We start from the raw sequence: 17378 nt of genomic DNA, 5'->3' as shown, positions 1-17378 counted from the left end.
TTATTTTTTATTTTTATTTTTTTTTTGAGACGGAGTCTCGCTCTGTCGCCCAGACTGGAGTGCAGTGACCGGATCTCAGCTCACTGCAAGCTCCGCCTCCCGGGTTCACGCCATTCTCCTGCCTCAGCCTCCCGAGTAGCTGGGACTACAGGCGCCCGCCACCTCGCGTGGCTAGTTTTTTGTATTTTTTTAGTAGAGACGGAGTTTCACCGGGTTAGCCAGGATGGTCTCGATCTCCTGACCTCGTGATCCGCCCGCCTCGGCCTCCCAAAGTGCTGGGATTAGAGGCTTGAGCCACCGCGCCTGGCCTCTATCGTTATTGTTATTCCCATTCCTGTTGCAGTTAGCAAATGCTTCCCGAGCCCCTGAAATATGCCAGGTGTAAATACCATTTGATGGTGGGAACTGCTATCTGATTTGCCCTGCCTCCATCAGTGAGTCTAACTGGAAATTTGCAGAATTCCGTTATACCTGCACCTCCCAGGTTAGCTGGCACTTCCCATTCCAGGACATCACTGACTCCCCCACTGCATCCCTATCAGTTACGCAGGACATGGGGTAGTCACTCCTCCAAGTCTACAGATGGGGAGACTGAGGCCCAAGAGGGAAGTGACTGCCCCCATACAACACCCCAAGTTGTGATGGCAGGGCTGGACCCCAGTGCCTAGGTTCCTCCTTGCGGGACCTCCAGCCTCTGGATCCAACCCTGGCTGCTTCTCTGGTGACGTTGGGGGATGAACAGAGGAACTTGTCCCTTCTCTGTTTCAGGGGGAGATTGGCCGTGAGATGTACATCATCCAGGCAGGGCAAGTGCAGGTCTTGGGCGGCCCTGATGGGAAATCTGTGCTGGTGACGCTGAAAGCTGGATCTGTGTTTGGAGAAATCAGGTCAGAGGCAGCTGGGGTAAAGTGAGGGGCCTGGGGCAAGCACTGGGAAAGGAGGCGGCCAGCGGGCAGTGAGAGTGTCTACGGCTTGGCAGATGCAGCACTGGCACCTGCTGATGTATGCGGGGATGGGGGTGGGGGAAGGCTCTCATCTGTGTGGGGCCACCACTGTGCTCCACACATGGGAAAGAAAGATCTAAATATGATCAAAACCACAGTCTCTGAAGGGTCTCCTTCCTCCCTTCTCTGGCCCAGCTTGCTGGCTGTTGGGGGCGGGAACCGGCGCACGGCCAATGTGGTGGCCCACGGGTTTACCAACCTCTTCATCCTGGATAAGAAGGACCTGAATGAGATTTTGGTGCATTATCCTGAGTCTCAGAAGTTACTCCGGAAGAAAGCCAGGTATGTAACTTTTCTTTCATTTAATAGAAAATTGCTAAGGACAATGAATTTCTCTTACATAACCACAGTACCTTTATTTTTTTTTTTATTTATTTTTTGAGATGACGTCTTGCTCTGTCACTCAGGCTGGAGTGCATTGGAATGATGATGACTCACTACAGCCTCAACCTCGTAGGTTCCAATGATCCTCCTGCCTCAGCCTCCCATGTAGCTGGGACTATAGGCACATACCACCATGCCCGGCTAATTTTTAAAATTCTTTCTAGAGCTGGGGTCTCACTATATTGCCCAGGCTGGTATCAAACTCCTGGGCTCACATGATCTGCTCTGACCTCCCAAAGTGCTGGGATTACAGGTGTGAGCCACTGCGCCTAGTCTAGTACCTTCATTAAAATAAGGAAATTTCGTATTAAAACAACACTATTATCTCATTCATAATCCATCTTCAGATTTTGCTAATTCTTCAAGAGTATCCTTTGTACCTTTTCTTCTTTTCCATTCCTGAATCAAGTCTAGGATCACATATTGTAATTCAGGTGCAGAGTGTTCTTAGTCTTCCTTGATCTGGGATAGTTCTTCAGGCTTTTCCAACCTTTAGTGACTTGGATGTCTTTTGAGCATACAGGCCAGTTATTTTTTATTTGGTTATTTTTGAGACAGAGTCTTGCTCTGTTGCCCGGGCTGGAGTGCCGTGGCACAGTCTCAGCTCAGTGTAACCTCTGCCTCCTGGATTCAAGCAATTTTCCTGCCTCAGCCTCCTGAGTAGCTGGGATTACAGGCGCATGCCACCACACCCGGCTGATTTTTGTATTTTTAGTAGAGATGGGGTTTCACCATGTTGGTCAGGCTGGTCTCAAACTCCTGACCTCGTGATCCACTCACCTCAGCCTCCCAAAGTGCTGTGATTACAGGCATGAGCCACCACACCTGGCCCATACAGGCCAGTTATTTTATACAATGCCCCTCAGTTGGGGTTTGTCTGATGGTTTTCTCGTGATTACCATTAGAGTCTGCATTTTTGGCAGGAAGAACTCAGAAGTGATGTTGCTTCTGCAGCAAATGTATTGAGAGGCACATGATGCCGGTTACTCCCAATATCGATTATTTTCACTTTGATTACTTGGTTAAGGTTTCTGTACTGTGAACCTATTTTCCCTTAAACCTAATTCCTAAGTAATTAGTGGGGAGTCACCTTCAGACTATGAGGATATCCTGTTCCCCATCAAACTTTTACCCACCACTTTTAGCATCCTTTGATGGTTCCTCTCTATGATAGTTACAAAGATATTGCTATGATAGTTGTAAAATGCTAATTTTGTAACTCCACTCCTTCCTTGATTATTAACTCGCGGTCAGCTGTATGGAAGAGCTTTTTCTTCGCTCCCATTTGTTTATTCATTTCTCAATGTATATCGGCATGGATTTACTTGATTCCATGAATACTCTGTTAACAATTATTATTTTGATGCTCAAATTGGTCCAATTTGGCCCTGGGCACTTTTTCAAGGTGGCTCATTTGTGACCTTTGTGATATCCATGTCATATTGGAGCACTTCCTTGCTTACTCAAGTAACAGTAAGCCACAACCAGATGCCCTGGTTCATCTTGTACATCCCTTGTGGTATCCTGGAAATGGCAGTTTTCTCCAAGGAGCCTTGATTCCTTTTACTGCGGGATGGTTTTTAGAAACCAAGATCTGAGGCCTAGGACCACTCATTGCCACTGGAGTGCTATAGGCCTCTGCAGCAGACAGAACCAAGAAACACACCCACATACACACCAGGATGTGTAAATACAAATATATTTATATAAAATACATATACAATATCTATATATAAAATACATACACACATATACATATATATGCCAACATCAATTTTTCTGTTTTTCTACTGATTAATCTATCCATAAAACAATTTCAATCCAGCACCACAGAATTCATTATTTTTTAATTTTTATTTTATTTTATTTTTTGAAACCGAGTTTCACTCTTATCACCCAGGCTGGAGTGCAGTGGCAGTGGTGCCATCTCAGCTCATTGCAACCTCTGCTGGGCTTACAGGCATGTTCCAACACACCTGCCTAATTTTTGTGTTTTCAGTAGAGATGGGGTTTCACCATGTTGGCTAGACTGGTCTTGAATTCCTGACCTCAAGTGATCCCCCTGCCTCGGCCTCCCAAAGTTGCTGGGATTATAGGCGTGAGCCACTGTGCCCTGCTACCACATATTAGAATTCATTCTAATATTCTCCCTTTTCATACTTGTAAATCTCTTCTCCAACACTGAGCAGTACAGAGAAGTTCATTTCAGAATTTCCAGCCCATGTCACTGTAAAAACAAAGAGCAAGGCTTCTAGGTAGAGTTCAGTACTGGATGCAGCTCTTCTGTCTTTAGCCCGAGTATATATGATGTAAGTATTATGTTCAAAGTTATCTGGAGTCCTTCTCTTCCTCCCCCACCCTTTAATGTGGTTACTTTATTCATCTGAAATACAGGTAGGTTCACTTGTTTCAGTTTACATTCCATTTAGGGCTCCTGCCACCCTAATCCTTGTTGACTTTTTCTTGTTTTAAGTATGTAGAACATTAACATGTTCCTGAAGGTCAACACTCTGCAAAATGGGGCACTCAGAAAAGCGTCCCAACTCTCCTTGTCCCCATTGCCCCCTGACTGCTACCCCCATTATTATGTGACTCGTTGCATCAATTTCTGCCTTTTCTTTCCTCTGCTTACTTTTGCAAAAATAGACAGATCCACAAACATTTTCTTTTTTTCTTTTTTGAGATGAAGTCTCGTTCTGTAGCCCAGGCTGGAGTGTAGTGGTTTGATCTTGGCTCACTGCAACCTCCACCTCCCAGATTCAAGCGATTCTCTTGCCTCAGCCTCCTGAGTAGCTGGGATTACGGGCATCCACCACCATGCCTGGCTAATTTTTGTATTTTTAGTAGAGATGGGGTTTTGCCATGTTGTCCAGGCTTGTCTCGAACTCCTGACCTCAGGTGATCTGCCTGCCTCTGCCTCCCAAAATTCTGGCATTACAGGTGTGAGCCACCACGCCCAGCCCAAACATTTTCTTATTTCTTCTTTCTTACACAAAATGTGGCATGCTGTAGATTCTTGTTGTACTTTACTTTGTTTCCACATGGCGACAAAACCCGGAAATCATCGTCTATCAGTGCAGAATCAGCTTCCTCATTCCTTTCCACAGTGGCAGAACATTCCTGTAAATGGACATTTAGGGTATTTCCAAAATTTTGCAATTACAAACAGTGGTGCAACGAATAACCATGTGCATCTGTATTTTGCACTGTTGGGGAACACGTCATTCTTTTTAGAAAAGCCAGTTTTTGTTTTCAAACCCTTAAGAGCAAGTTTCAAATTGAGCGACAGGCACCGTGGTGTGGCAGGAACCCCACAATAGGTCTGGGATGCTGGCGGGGCTCAGGTCCCTTCCATGTGAGGTGCTGGCTGTGTGACTTTGAGGAAGTTGTTTAACTTTTCTGGTCTCAGTTGTCTCCTATGTAAAATAAAGGTCATAACCCCTACTTTGCTGCTGTACTTTTTATTTTTATTTTTTTGAGATGGAGTCTTGCTCTGTTGCCCAGGCTGAAGTGCAGTGGCGCAATCCTGGCTCACTGTAACCTCCGCCTTCTGGGTTCAAGCGATTCGATTCTCCTGCCTCAGCCTCCCCAGTAGCTGGGACTACAGGCATGTGCCACCACACCCGGCTAATTTTTGTATTTTAAGTAGAAACGGGGTTTCACCATGTTGACCAGGCTAGTCTGGGACTCCTGACCTCAGGTGATCTGCCCGCCTTGGCCTCCCAAAGTGCTGAGATTACAGGTGTGAGCCACTGTGCTTGGCCTGCTGCTGTGAAAATCAAATAGTGTGCAGGAATGTCTCTGGTGGGGTGCTTGTCGTATCAGAGAGCTCATTGCATGTTAATAATGATCACTTCAGGCCAGGTGCAGTGGCGCATGATTGTAATTGCAGCACTTTAGGAGGCTGAGGCGGGAGGATCACTTCAGCCCAGAAATTTAAGGTTAAAGTGAATTATGATCGTGCCACTGCACTCCAGCCTGGGTGACAGAGCAAGACCCTGTCTCTAAAATAAATAAGCAATTGTTCCTTTGTAGCCATCAAATCACCCTATAATTTTTCAATTGGCTAAAACCTTTTTAATCCACATATCTGGGTTTTCCTCCTTGTCTTGTATCACATGTTCTTATCTTCCCCTTCATTCTATACAATGACACCAGAAATAAACTGCACGGAGAGCTGCCATAATAAAGGTAAGAAACTCACCAGCATCCATTCCTACAGCACAGTGATGTATCGAGTACACAGTGCTGAGTTCTGGGGACACAGCAAGGACCAAACAAAACTCACATTCTAGTCAGGGAACCAACAATGGAAAGATGAGTGATGCTGTGATGAGTTTGGCGATGAGGAAACAAAGCCACGGGAGGAGCGGGAAGTGATGGAGTGTTGCCTGAGATAAGCTGGTTGGGGAAGCTGCTCTGAGCAGGTGGCATTTCAACAAGACCTGCACAAAACAAAGGAGTGAGCTGGCGGACTGATGGCTGGGAACAGCATTCTGGGCAGAGGGAACAGCCTGTGCAGAGGCTCTGAGGAGGAGCAGGCTTAGCGTGTGGGTGGCACAACAGCGAGAAAATTAGCATAGCTTGGTGTGGGATCAGAGGAGTGTAGGGGAAGAGATTGGGTCGGACCTCAGAGGGAGATGGGAGCCATGGCGAATTTTACACAGAGGAGTGACTTGAAGTTCCTTAGGTTATCACAGGAGCCCTTTAGCAGCTTCAAGGTAAAAGGATGTAGTTTTGATGTCCAAGCATCATGCACACAAGACACTGAGGTCCCCTGGGGAAGGAAGCTGCCCCAAAACTCACCTGGTTGCTCTCAAGGAACCCACTGGGCCCTTCCAAAACCCAGTCTATCAGAATTTCTCCCACCAAATCTCCCCAAGTTCCCCACCACATCAGTGGTGCGTGCCAGCGCCTCCTCTCCCGCGGGACAGGGAGGTAGAGTGGACCCTTGTGATTCATGGACTCCATATTTGCAAATTCACCTCCTCACTGAAATGGACTCATAATGTCAGGATCAATACTAACAGGCTTTTGTGGTCATTCAAGGACATGCCCAGAGCAGCAAAATACTTGAGTCACCCCAAGTGCACACTCCCTGCTGAAGTCCCAGATCTGCCTTCTGGTTTCAGCTCTTGTACTGCAAACAGGTGTCTTTTTATGGTCCATTTAATGCCCCCCCCCCTTTTTTTTTTCATTTTTGTGCTTTTTGTTGGCGATTGCACTGTTTAAAATGGCCCCCAAGCATAGCGCTGAAGTGCCGTCTCGTGTTCCTAAGCACAAGAAGTCTGCGATGTGCCTTACACAGTGAATATGTGTGTTAGATAAGTTTCATTCAGGCATGAATTATAGTGCTGTTGGCTGTGTGTTCAATGTTAATAAAACAACAATCTATATTTAATAAGATGTCTTTAGCCGGCACAGTGGCTCACGCCTGTAATCCCAGCACTTTGGGAGGCTGAGGCAGGCGGATCACCTGAGGTCAGGAGTTCGAGACCAGCCTGGCCAACATGGTGAAACCCCGTCTCTACTAAAACTACAAAAATTAGCAAGGCATGGTGGCGGGCACCTATAATCCCAGCTACCTGGGACGCTGAGGCAGGAGAATGGCTTGAACCAGGGAGGCAGAGTTTGCAGTGAACCGAGATCATGCCACTGCACTGCAGCCTGGGTGACAGAGTGAGACTCTGTCTCAAAATAATAATAACAATAGTAATAATAATATAATAATGTCTTTAAAAAGAAACACACGTAAGACAAGTTTATTATTATTAATTTTAGAGACAGGGTTACGCTCTTTCACCCAGGCTGGAGTACAGTGACATGATCATAGCTCACCGCAACCTCGAACTCCTGGGCTCAAGAGCTCTCCCGCCTTGGCCTCCCAGCGTTCTGGGACTGTGTGTGAGCCACCACGCCTGGCCAAGTTTATGTATTATGGTTGACGAATGTTGCGATGAGAGATTTGTAGGAATCTAGCCTTGTATTTCCCCTAGCAACAATGTTTCCGTATTTGCTAATTCGGTGTTTTGCTAATTCGGTGTTCGCAGAGATGTCATAGGACATAATTACTACACATCATGAGATTCAACTCTGCTTGTGGCTAAAAACTGGTACCAGGTCTCCCCACCCTCTCTTCTTGCCCCCGCCCCCACCAGGAGGAACAAAGCTCAGGAAAGCCATGCTTTTAGCTGTTATCCCATCCTCCTGGGTGGGTTAGGCAACAGTTTGGCAAATCAGATGGGACTCCAAAGGCCCTCCCAAGAGCCGTGCAGAGGCCCCCATTCCTGACAGTGCCTGTGCACCTGGGTCCATACTGAAAAGGCTGAGGTGTGGGTGGGAGGCAGCCAGGCGAAGGAGTGGAGCTAACAGGCCTCACAGCAACATGGCAGGGCGTGGGATGGGGGGCCCAGCCGTGAGTCATCAGAGTGGTTGTTTGCTGGCCAGGCCAGCTTGACCAGAGAGGCAGGGGATTGTGTGTGAGCTCTGCTCATCAGAGGAGATATACTCTCTGAGAACCATAGTTCTGGGGACATCTGAGTTGGTGAGGGCCACGTGTGGGATTCTGTCCAAGCTCCCTGCTTTGCAGATGGGGGACCCAAGTCCCCAAAGAAGTGAAGTGCTCAGATCTCTGGCTTGACCACTCCAAGAAAGAGAATGAAGAGGTCTTATGTGGGTCACTTGCTCCAGGCTGATTGCTCAGTCTCAGTTATAGGGAAGCATACATTATCAGAAAATGAGGACAAATTTCCCTAATCTGGAAATGCCCCAGAAGCCAGCTCAATGTTTCCAAACAGAGACAGCTATTAGCAATCAGCAAAGGTCCTATAAATAGTTATTTTGTTAGAAAGAAAAAGATAGTTCATTTTCACAGCACCCTCAGCCTTCCTGTGGGCTGTCACATCGTGAATTATGGACTCAAATAACATGGGGGACAGTGCCGAGCTGGCGCGTGTCAGAGGCGTCTGGTGAATTATCATGTTTGTGTTCTCCTGGGGGATCTCCAGCTAGAAATGCAAATCTTGGGCAATTAATATCAATATGCACCATTTAAACCCATTGCCTCTGATTAGATAAGCAGCCAGTAATGGCCTCATTTTTAAACAAACAAGTTTTGCTGGAGCCCCGATGAATGAATTTGCCAATTCATTGTCTAGGCCCGCTGGTTGCAGGCAGAATTCATTTGTTCTTGAGACAAACTGCTTACCACATGTTTGTAGTGTGAAAAATTCCCGGTAAAAAGGTAGGGCTCTCTTTGATGGAAAAATCTACCCTTATCTAGAGAAACAGGGGGGTACATACCATTAGATGTGGGTGGCAATTCTGCTTCTGCCACTTCCTGGTAACCTTGGGCACATCACTCCCCCTGTTCTGAGTCTCAATTTCCCCAATTGTCAGAGGCACAGTAATCTCAGCCCTTCCCATATCACAGGAGTATTTGTCAGTGTCCAGGAAGATAATGATGTAATGTCGTTTTGTAATCATTAATATCTGGGGCACTGGGGTCAGAAGTGTGGGTTTGAATTCTAGCTTTGCTGCTTCTTAGCTCTGTGGCCTTGGGAAAGTTACTCACCCCCTCTGAACTTCTACACCCTCATTTGGAAATGAGGATGAATAACAAGACCTACTTATGGGGATTGTTGTGAGACTTAAATGAGAGAGTATGTATTAGCATAACAGTATTACCACAAATTTAGCTGTTTAAAATCACACACATTCGTGATCTCAGTTTCTGTGGGTCAGAAGTCTGGACATGGCTTAGCTAGGTCCTCTGCAAGATTGTCATCAAGGTGTCTTCCAAGCAGGCTCTCATCTCAAGTCTGGATGGGGGAAGGACCCACTTCCAGGATCACATGGCTGTTGGTGTAATTCAGTTCCTTGGGGTTGTAGGACTGGGGCTCCAGTTCCCACTAGCAATTGGCCAGTGGCTGGCCTCAGGTGCTTGCCATGTGGACCTTCTCCAACACAGCTGGGTGCTCCCTACATCAAAGTCATCAAGGGAGGCCAGGCACTGTGGCTCATGCCTGTAATCCCAACACTTTGCGAGGCCATGGCAGGAGGATTGCTTGAGTCCAGGAGTTCAAGACCAGTGTGAGCAACACAGGGAGACCCCATCTCTATTACTTAAAATAAAAATCAAATAATAAATAAATAAAGTCAGCAAGGGAGAGTCCCCTTGCAAGACAGAGCTCTATCACAATCCTGTGTGACATATCCCACCAGTGATAGCCCTTGTTGTATTCTATTGGTTAAAAGCAAGACACATACCCCACTCATCCTCAAGGGAAGGGGACCACACAGAGGCGTGAACACCAGGAAGGAGGTAATAGGGGCCATTGAAGGGTGCCTGTAGAGGATGGAGCAGAGGGCCTGGCACATATAGACACTCAATACATGCTGATAATTGTGATGGTAACGATGGGGAGGTGACAGTGAAGCAGAAGGAGAAGGAAAGAGCTTTGGTTCCTTTTCCACCTGGGCATCTTATTCCCAATTCCCTATGTGAAAGTGTCCTTCAGGATTTCCTAACTCTTCTGCTGGTTAAAAAAAAAAGAAAGATGGCCGGGCGCGGTGGCTCAAGCCTGTAATCCCAGCACTTTGGGAGGCCAAGATGGGCGGATCACGAGGTCAGAAGATCGAGACCATCCTGGCTAACACAGTGAAACCCCGTCTCTACTAAAAAATACAAAAAACTAGCCGGACGAGGTGGCGGGCGCCTGTAGTCCCAGCTACTCAGGAGGCTGAGGCAGGGGAATGGCGTGAACCCGGGAGGCGGAGTTTGCAGTGAGCTGAGATCCAGCCACTGCATTCCAGCCTGGGGGACAGAGCGAGACTCCGTCTCAAAAAAAAAAAAAGAGGCCAGGCATGGTGGCTCACACCTATAATTGCAACACTTTGGGAGGCCAAGGCAGGTGGATCGCTTGAGCCCAGGAGTTTAAGACCAGCCCGAGCAACACGGCAAAACCCTGTCTCTACAAAAAAAAAAAAAATTGTGGTTGTGGTGGTGCATATCTGTAGTTCCAGCTACTCGGGTGGGAGGATTGCTTGAGCCATGGAGGTCAAGGCTGCAGTAAGCCATGATCACGCCACTGCACTCCTGCCTGGGTGACAGAGCCAGACCCTGAGAGAGAGAGAGAGAGAGAGAGAGAGGGGCGGGGAGAGGGGGAAGAAGAGAGGAGAGGAGAGAAGACAGAAGAGAGAGGAGAGAGGCGAGAGAGAGAGACAGAAAGGAAAGAAAGAGAATTTCCTAGCTGTGTGACCTCAGACAAGTTATTCTTGAACCTCTCTGAGCGTCATTTTCCTCATCTCTAAGGTACAACAGACAGTAAGACCCACTTCCTTACAGTTGTTCTGATTCTTCAGTGAGATGCAGTGCATAAAGTACTAAACATGACACCTGGTTCTCTACAGTCACCAGCCAAAATCACCACCACCACACCGCTCCAGCTTAAAGGAGGCTACACAAGCGAGCCTTTCTTTTCCCCCAGCGTGCGTCTGTGATATAAGTGGATGCTGCTTTCTTCCAGGCGTATGCTGAGAAGCAACAACAAGCCCAAGGAGAAGAGCGTGCTGATCCTTCCGCCCCGGGCAGGCACCCCGAAGCTCTTCAGCGCTGCCCTCGCTATGACGGGAAAGATGGGCGACAAGGGGGCAAAAGGCGGCAAACTTGCTCACCTCCGGGCCCGGCTCAAAGAACTGGCCGCGCTGGAGGCGGCTGCAAAGCAGCAAGAGTTGCTGGAACAGGTAATGTGGTTGGGAACCCAGCCACCACATCCATTTTGGATATGTGCCAGGGAGAAGGCCGAGGAGTCTCCAAGAGTGGGCCACACATTTAGTTTTAGGGTCTTCCCCGTCCTTTTTCTATCAGTCAGGACTCATTTGGGTTACCAGTGACAGAGTGCAAGCTCGAATCAGCTTGAGAAAAAGGGGAATTAGGGGTCAAGTAATCGAAAAGTTCAGGAAAGCCTGGATCCGAAAGCCTGAATGACGCCAACAGGACAAGTTTTCCCATTGTATCATCTCTGCTTTATTCAGCGATGGTTTTATCTCCAGGCAGGTTCTCAAGAGTCCTGGGATGACATCCTCCTGGCAGAGCAACTCCAACAGAAAGAAAGCACCTCTTTCCCAGGGATTCTAGCAAAAGTTCCAGGACTCACTGTCATTGGACAGAATTGGGTCACATGCCAATTCTTGAGCCATTCGGTGTGACTAGGGCACTGTGGTGTTCTAAAGAGGCCTGGGTCACATACCCACCCCTGGACTGAGAGTGGGCTGGGAGCAGGATCTCTCAAAGACAGTCTTGATACTGTTGCAGAGGTTAGAGGAGAGGGTGTGAGAAGCAAATGTCCCTCCCTAGAAGACAGTGTGTTCTCATATTTAATACTGTATCTGTGGCAATTTGAGATATTTGGGTCAGGCATGGTAGCTCACACTTGTAATCTCAGCACTTTGAGAGGCCAAGGCAGAGGATCTCTTCAGGCCTGGAATTCAAGACCAGCCTGGACAACAACTTGTCTCTACAAATTTTTTCTTTTTTGTTTCTGATTAGCCAGGCTTAGTGGCACATGCCTGTGGTCCTAGCTACTTGGGAGGCTGAGTTGGGAGCATCACTTGAGCCCAGGAAGTCAAGACTGCAGTTAGCTATGATTGCACCATTGCACTCCAGCCTGGGTGACAGAGTGAGACCCTGTCTCAAAAAATGAAAAATAAACATTTGAAAGTAAAATCCTCTCACACAGGCACAGTGCCGAATGTTCCCACCTCCATAAATCGATGGGGGACATTAAAATTAGTTCTGGGAATTTTTTCTGTGACCAAAGCCAAGAATACCAAGTAGAACAATTACACTAATTATGTCTGTTCATGGCTTCCCTTAGGAAGGCTGCTGGGGAACTGGAGAGGGACTGGGGTTAGGCAGACTGGGGTTAACAGTCTACACAGCAGAGTTCAAAGGAGCCCAGTGAACTCAGTCTCAATCCAGCCTGGTGTCAGAGTCCAGGAGACCCATCCAGAGGTTGTTTGATAGTAGAAGTCTGGTGAGTGACATCAAAGCCATTTGGGGTACCAAGACATTCTCCAGATACAGCCACCAATGGCCCCAGACTGAGGAAAGATGTGATCACAAACTGTCAGAGTCAAGGTGGAGCTGGCAAATGGGGGTCTTCAGCGCTGGCTGCTGTGAGGGCTGACTAGACAGGAACTCTAAGGGTGCCCTCAGCACACTGAGAGCTTCAGCTGGGGCGGGCTTGTGGCTCCTAAGTGGTAGCTCTTCAACAAGGCAGCTTTAAGATGGGAATTAAACTTGCATGAATGTTCCATTAAGAGGCACTTCCCTTCCAAATCAGAACAACCAGGGCAGAATGGCAGAGTGCAGGGAGCTCTTAATTAGACATTCAGAGACACAAGTCCAAATCCAAGCTCTGTCACCCACTAGCTCCATGACCCAGGAAGCCCCTCAAGCTTTCCGAGATTTGGATTACTGAGGGTTGCCTCATGAGGTCGTAAAGATCAAGCAAGATACCTTGGAGGCCTTTTAGAAAAGCATGTTGAACACAGCAAAGCACTTTTCTAACTTCCCATGATGCTGCTGGTTCCAGCCAGAGCGCCACGCTTCAGAAAGTCCCACAGTGCTCACCATCTGAGCATCCTGCCCTGGAAATGTGTTGTCAAGAGTTTAGGGTGGGCTGGGCACAGGTGGCTCACCCCTGTAATCCTAGCACTTTGGGAGGCCGAGGCGGGCAGATCATTTGAGGTCAGGAGTTCAAGACCAGCCTGGCCAACATGATAAAACCCGGTCTCTACTAAAGATACAAAAACTTAGCCAGGCATGGTGGCATGCATCTGTAATCCCAGCTACTCGGGAGGCTGAGGCAGGAGAATCGCTTGAACAAAGGCAGAGGTTGCACTGAACTGAGATCACACCACTGAGCTCCATCCTGGGTGGCAGAGCAAGACTTGGTCTCAGAAGAAAGAAAAAAAGAAAGAAAAGAAAGAAGGAAGGAAGGAAAAAAGAGAGAGAGAGGGAGGGAGAAAGGAAGGAAGGAAGAAAGAAAAGAAAGGAAAGGAGAGGAGAGGAGAGGAAAGGAAAGGAATAGAGTTTAGGGTAACAGGGAAGGGTGGGACAGGGGCACCAAAACATACAGAAATACTAAGACAGAAGGGGAAGCATATCCCAAGAGGGGCCTTGGGTTCTCGGAGCATTTTGGCTACCCCCTCTCCATTTTTTTCTTTCAATATCCTACGACTTGAGCAAATGGTGCAGGTCTCTCCGCACAAGCACGTTGACTGCTCTCACTTGAAACTCACAAGCACGACTTCACACGGGTCTTGGGAGCTGAGGACCATTCTGGCCTCCTCTGGGGGCTGCTCCCTCTCCAGTTTCCTTCCTTGCAGAGATGGGATCAGGCAGAGTGGGAGGGGCCACAGGTATCCACAAAGGCTTGGTTTAATTACCCAGTCCCCTACTGATGTGAAGATCATGGCCATCGCTTGTGGGAGGCAGCACAGGCTGGAGGCTGGAGGTATCCATCAAGTCTCCACATACAGGGTCAGTGCAGCCCAATACCAGGGGTACCCAGTCCTAGGCTATCCCTGAAGATCTCAACCTTTGAGACCTTGCAGAAAGGGGGCCCAGCCCCAGCAGCCTCTCCCCTCATCACTTTTTACCCTGTTTGCTTGGAGTTTTTTTCATCCACTCCAGAAGTGCCCATCCCTGGTAACAGATGGTTCAGCCTTTGCAGAGGCCTTGTGGGACTCCCTCAGAGTCACTGCCTGGCTTGCTTCAGCAGCTCGGGGGAGGGGCCCTGCGCTTGAAACAACAGCCTCATCCCAGCTTCCAGCCCCACAGCCTAGATCTAAGATATCCCAAGACTTTCCATGAAATCCATCCCGGACTTCTAATCTGTACACTTCCTCATAATGTACTTTGTTTCTCCTAAATAACCCCGATGCGGCTCCACCCCACACACTAGATTTCACCCGCTGTGTGTTCCGCTGTCCTCTTTGGGGGCCCAAAAAGGCTGGAACAGGGAGGTGTCCAAGACCCTTCCAAGACCCCTCCGAGAGTCTGTGCCTCACGAACCACACTTTCTGGATTTCAGGCCAAGAGCTCGCAAGACGCCAAGGGAGAGGAAGGCTCGGCCGCCCCAGAGCAGCCCACGCCCCCAAAGGAGGCCACCCCCGACCCACCCGCGCCCCAGACGCCCCCCGAACCCCTGGGGTCTCCACCGCGCTCTCCACCGCCTGCCTTCCTTGGGAGGCCTGAGGGAGAGGAGGAGGGGGCGGCCCAGCCCGAGGAGCACTCGGTGAGGATCCGCATGAGCCCAGGCCCGGAGCCTGGCGAGCAGATCCTGTCGGTGGAGGTGCCGGAGGAAAAGGAGGAGAAGGTGGAGTAAGGTGTGGTGAGGCGGCTCCCACGCGCAGTTCCAGCAGGTGTGCCCCCAGTGTCCACTGCGCCCCTGCGCCCCAGCTTCCCCCACGGCCCAAGAGGAAATGCTTTTCCGCAGTCGTGGCCTCAGTGGCTGCAGCTCTGACCGCCCTGCCAGCACGCCAGCCCGGACTCAGCTCCTCGCGGGCTGGGCCTGAGCTGGACACATTTCATCAAGTGTTCCAGTCCCTGAGCTCTCACTATCATTTGAGAGCCCTGCTTTTTCCTGGCTGTTCCTTTTTTTAAGAACAAAATGATGTTCCACTTTTAAAGTTCATGGGTGGGAGATAAAATGAGGCTCCAATATATGGGAAGCTTTGTTGAAAAAGTAAAGGGTTATTGAATGTGTGGGGTTTCCCCTCAGAAATTTGTCTAACACATTTCAAGGATAGAAAATACTTCACGGCTGGGCATGGTGGCTCATGCCTATAATCCCAGTGCTTTGGGAAGTCGAAGGAGGAGGATCACTGGAGGCCAAGAGTTGGAGAGCAGACTGGGCAACATAGTGAGACCCCATCTCAAACAGAAACAAAACAAAAAAACAATAGCCAGGTGTGGTGGTGTACACCTGTAGTCCCAGCTACTGGAGAGGTTGAGGCAGGAGGATGGCTTGAGCCCAGGAGTTTCTGACTGCGGTGAGCTGGACACAGTGAGACCCTGTCTCAAAGAACTAAAAGATAGCCAGGCACAGTGGTTCACCTCTGCAACCCCAGCACTTTGGGAAGCTGAGATCGGAGGATTGTTTGAGACCAGGAGTTCAAGATCAGCCTGGGCAACATGTTGAGACCCCATCTCTACAAAACAGCAGCAGAAACAAAAGCAAACAACAACGTACACAAACAAAGAAACAAAGAAAGGAGGGCAGCCGAGCTGTTCAGCTGAGAATTGCCTGGTTCTGAGCTGAGCTTGGGACACTGTTTTCCTTTGCGGGCAATCACACTAGGGAGCTGGATGCCCATTAGGGTAGTTAGTGCTTATCTTCCTCAGACTCTATTCAATTCCAGTGCAATGCCATTATCCCAGAACAGATAGAAGGGAAATGGACTTACTGGCCAGGGACTGCTAGCGTTTCTGCCTCTGCCAGGAGGGACAGCCCAGTAGGAGCATCCTCTGCCTGTCATCCTGAGAAACCCCATTCGCCAGCAGGGATCAGTCCGTTACTCACTTTTGACACTCTCGCTGTAGAGATGGTGGCAGCAACTTCAATTAATCCTAGAAAATGAAATCTCCCAGCTGATGACAGCACTTACATTCCCTAAAGCTTTCCAGATCATGTCATGTTGCTTTTATGATTCAGACAAAAAAAAAAAAAAAAAAAAAAAAAGAAAAAAGAGTCATTCAGGGAATGAATATTTATCGAGAGGATTTTATTTGCATACTGAATGGCTCTTGGGGGAGTGAGTGATTAAAAACAAAATCTAGCATTCTAGTATTAGGCCATTTGTTTCCACCTGCAACAGTGAACATAAAGGACCTGGAATTCCAATAGGTCCTGCCCATTTTATATAAAATTACAGGAAAATATGAGCTGCTCAGAGGCCTTTAAGGTTTGCAAATGTCTATATGTATTTGTCCATCCACTAAAAACAACATTCATTTCCACTGCAGAAAATTGAAAGAATGTGGGAGTCCCCAGGCTGGTCTTAGCATTTCCAAATCCCAGAGTCACAAACAGATTTGTCTAGTTGATGGCTTGTCACGTGATCTGGGTAATCATCACATTGAATATAGTGATTGACCTTATTATTTTACCTTTTCTTTTTTTTTTTTTAAAAAAAGCTTTTAAAATGTATTTTAATAGACAATAACATATTTACACGGGTACAAAAGGATATCCAATAAAAATTCTTCATCCTGCCCTGGTACCCAGCTTCCTTGGTTCCCTCTCTGGAAGCAACCACTGTTCACAGTTTCTCCTGTATCATTTCAGAGTTATTTTATGCTTATACAAGGAAATATGTAACTGCTTCTTCCCTTCCTTTTTAATTTTAACAGATGTGGTAACACATATTAGAGCCACTGTTATTTTTCACTTAATTTACTTTGGAGATGGTTCCCTATCCTTAAAGAGCATGCTTGTTTTTTTGGTGACAGCAATCTAGTTTGTTGTATGGATGTATGATAACATTTAAACCACTCTGCCATTGATGGGCATTTGCGTTGTTTCCAATCTTACGCTGTTAAAAATAATGCTGCAATAAAACAATCTTGTGCTGACATAATTTCACTGGTAAATATTTTTTAAATGGGGGAACTCTGCGCGTTTAGGCAGTTATTTTTCCTTCGTCTCCATTTACTATTTGTATATTTGTACCACATAGTCTAAGATCAAAGCACAGCGAATGCTTCCACCATTAGCAAGTGTTTCAGATATGCTAACAAACACATTGCTTTTCAGTAAATGGCAAAATGCTTCAACAGCACCTTCCCTGAGAGATCCTATTTTATAAGGAATCTTTTTTATATGAATGTACTTATGCTTTTAGATATCAATTCTTGAATGTGTACACCTTATGATATAAAGCAAGAGATTCTTGAGGTTCCCAAGAATTGTCCTGGAAAGA

General features: G+C 47.7%; 1 protein-coding gene across 2 annotated transcripts in view; it reads left to right on the top strand.

Annotated features, from left to right (window-relative positions):
* The window catches only part of CNGB1 (cyclic nucleotide gated channel subunit beta 1), a 90511-nt gene extending 73930 nt beyond the window's left edge, over positions 1-16581 (top strand). For both annotated transcript variants that reach the window (XM_026456872.2, XM_026456871.2), the window contains exons 30-33: positions 769-887; positions 1140-1286; positions 10916-11132; positions 14489-16581. In XM_026456872.2, coding sequence (XP_026312657.1) covers positions 769-887; positions 1140-1286; positions 10916-11132; positions 14489-14782 — 777 coding nt within the window. In that variant the 3' untranslated portion in view covers positions 14783-16581. The remainder of the gene's footprint in view (positions 1-768; positions 888-1139; positions 1287-10915; positions 11133-14488) is intronic.
* Positions 16582-17378: the final 797 nt, after the last annotated feature.

The sequence above is a fragment of the Piliocolobus tephrosceles genome, chromosome 17 (assembly GCF_002776525.5).
Source record: "Piliocolobus tephrosceles isolate RC106 chromosome 17, ASM277652v3, whole genome shotgun sequence".
Classification (NCBI taxonomy): Eukaryota; Metazoa; Chordata; class Mammalia; order Primates; family Cercopithecidae; genus Piliocolobus; species Piliocolobus tephrosceles.
Note: the sequence above shows the minus strand (reverse complement) of the source record. Positions and strands in the feature narration are given on the sequence as shown.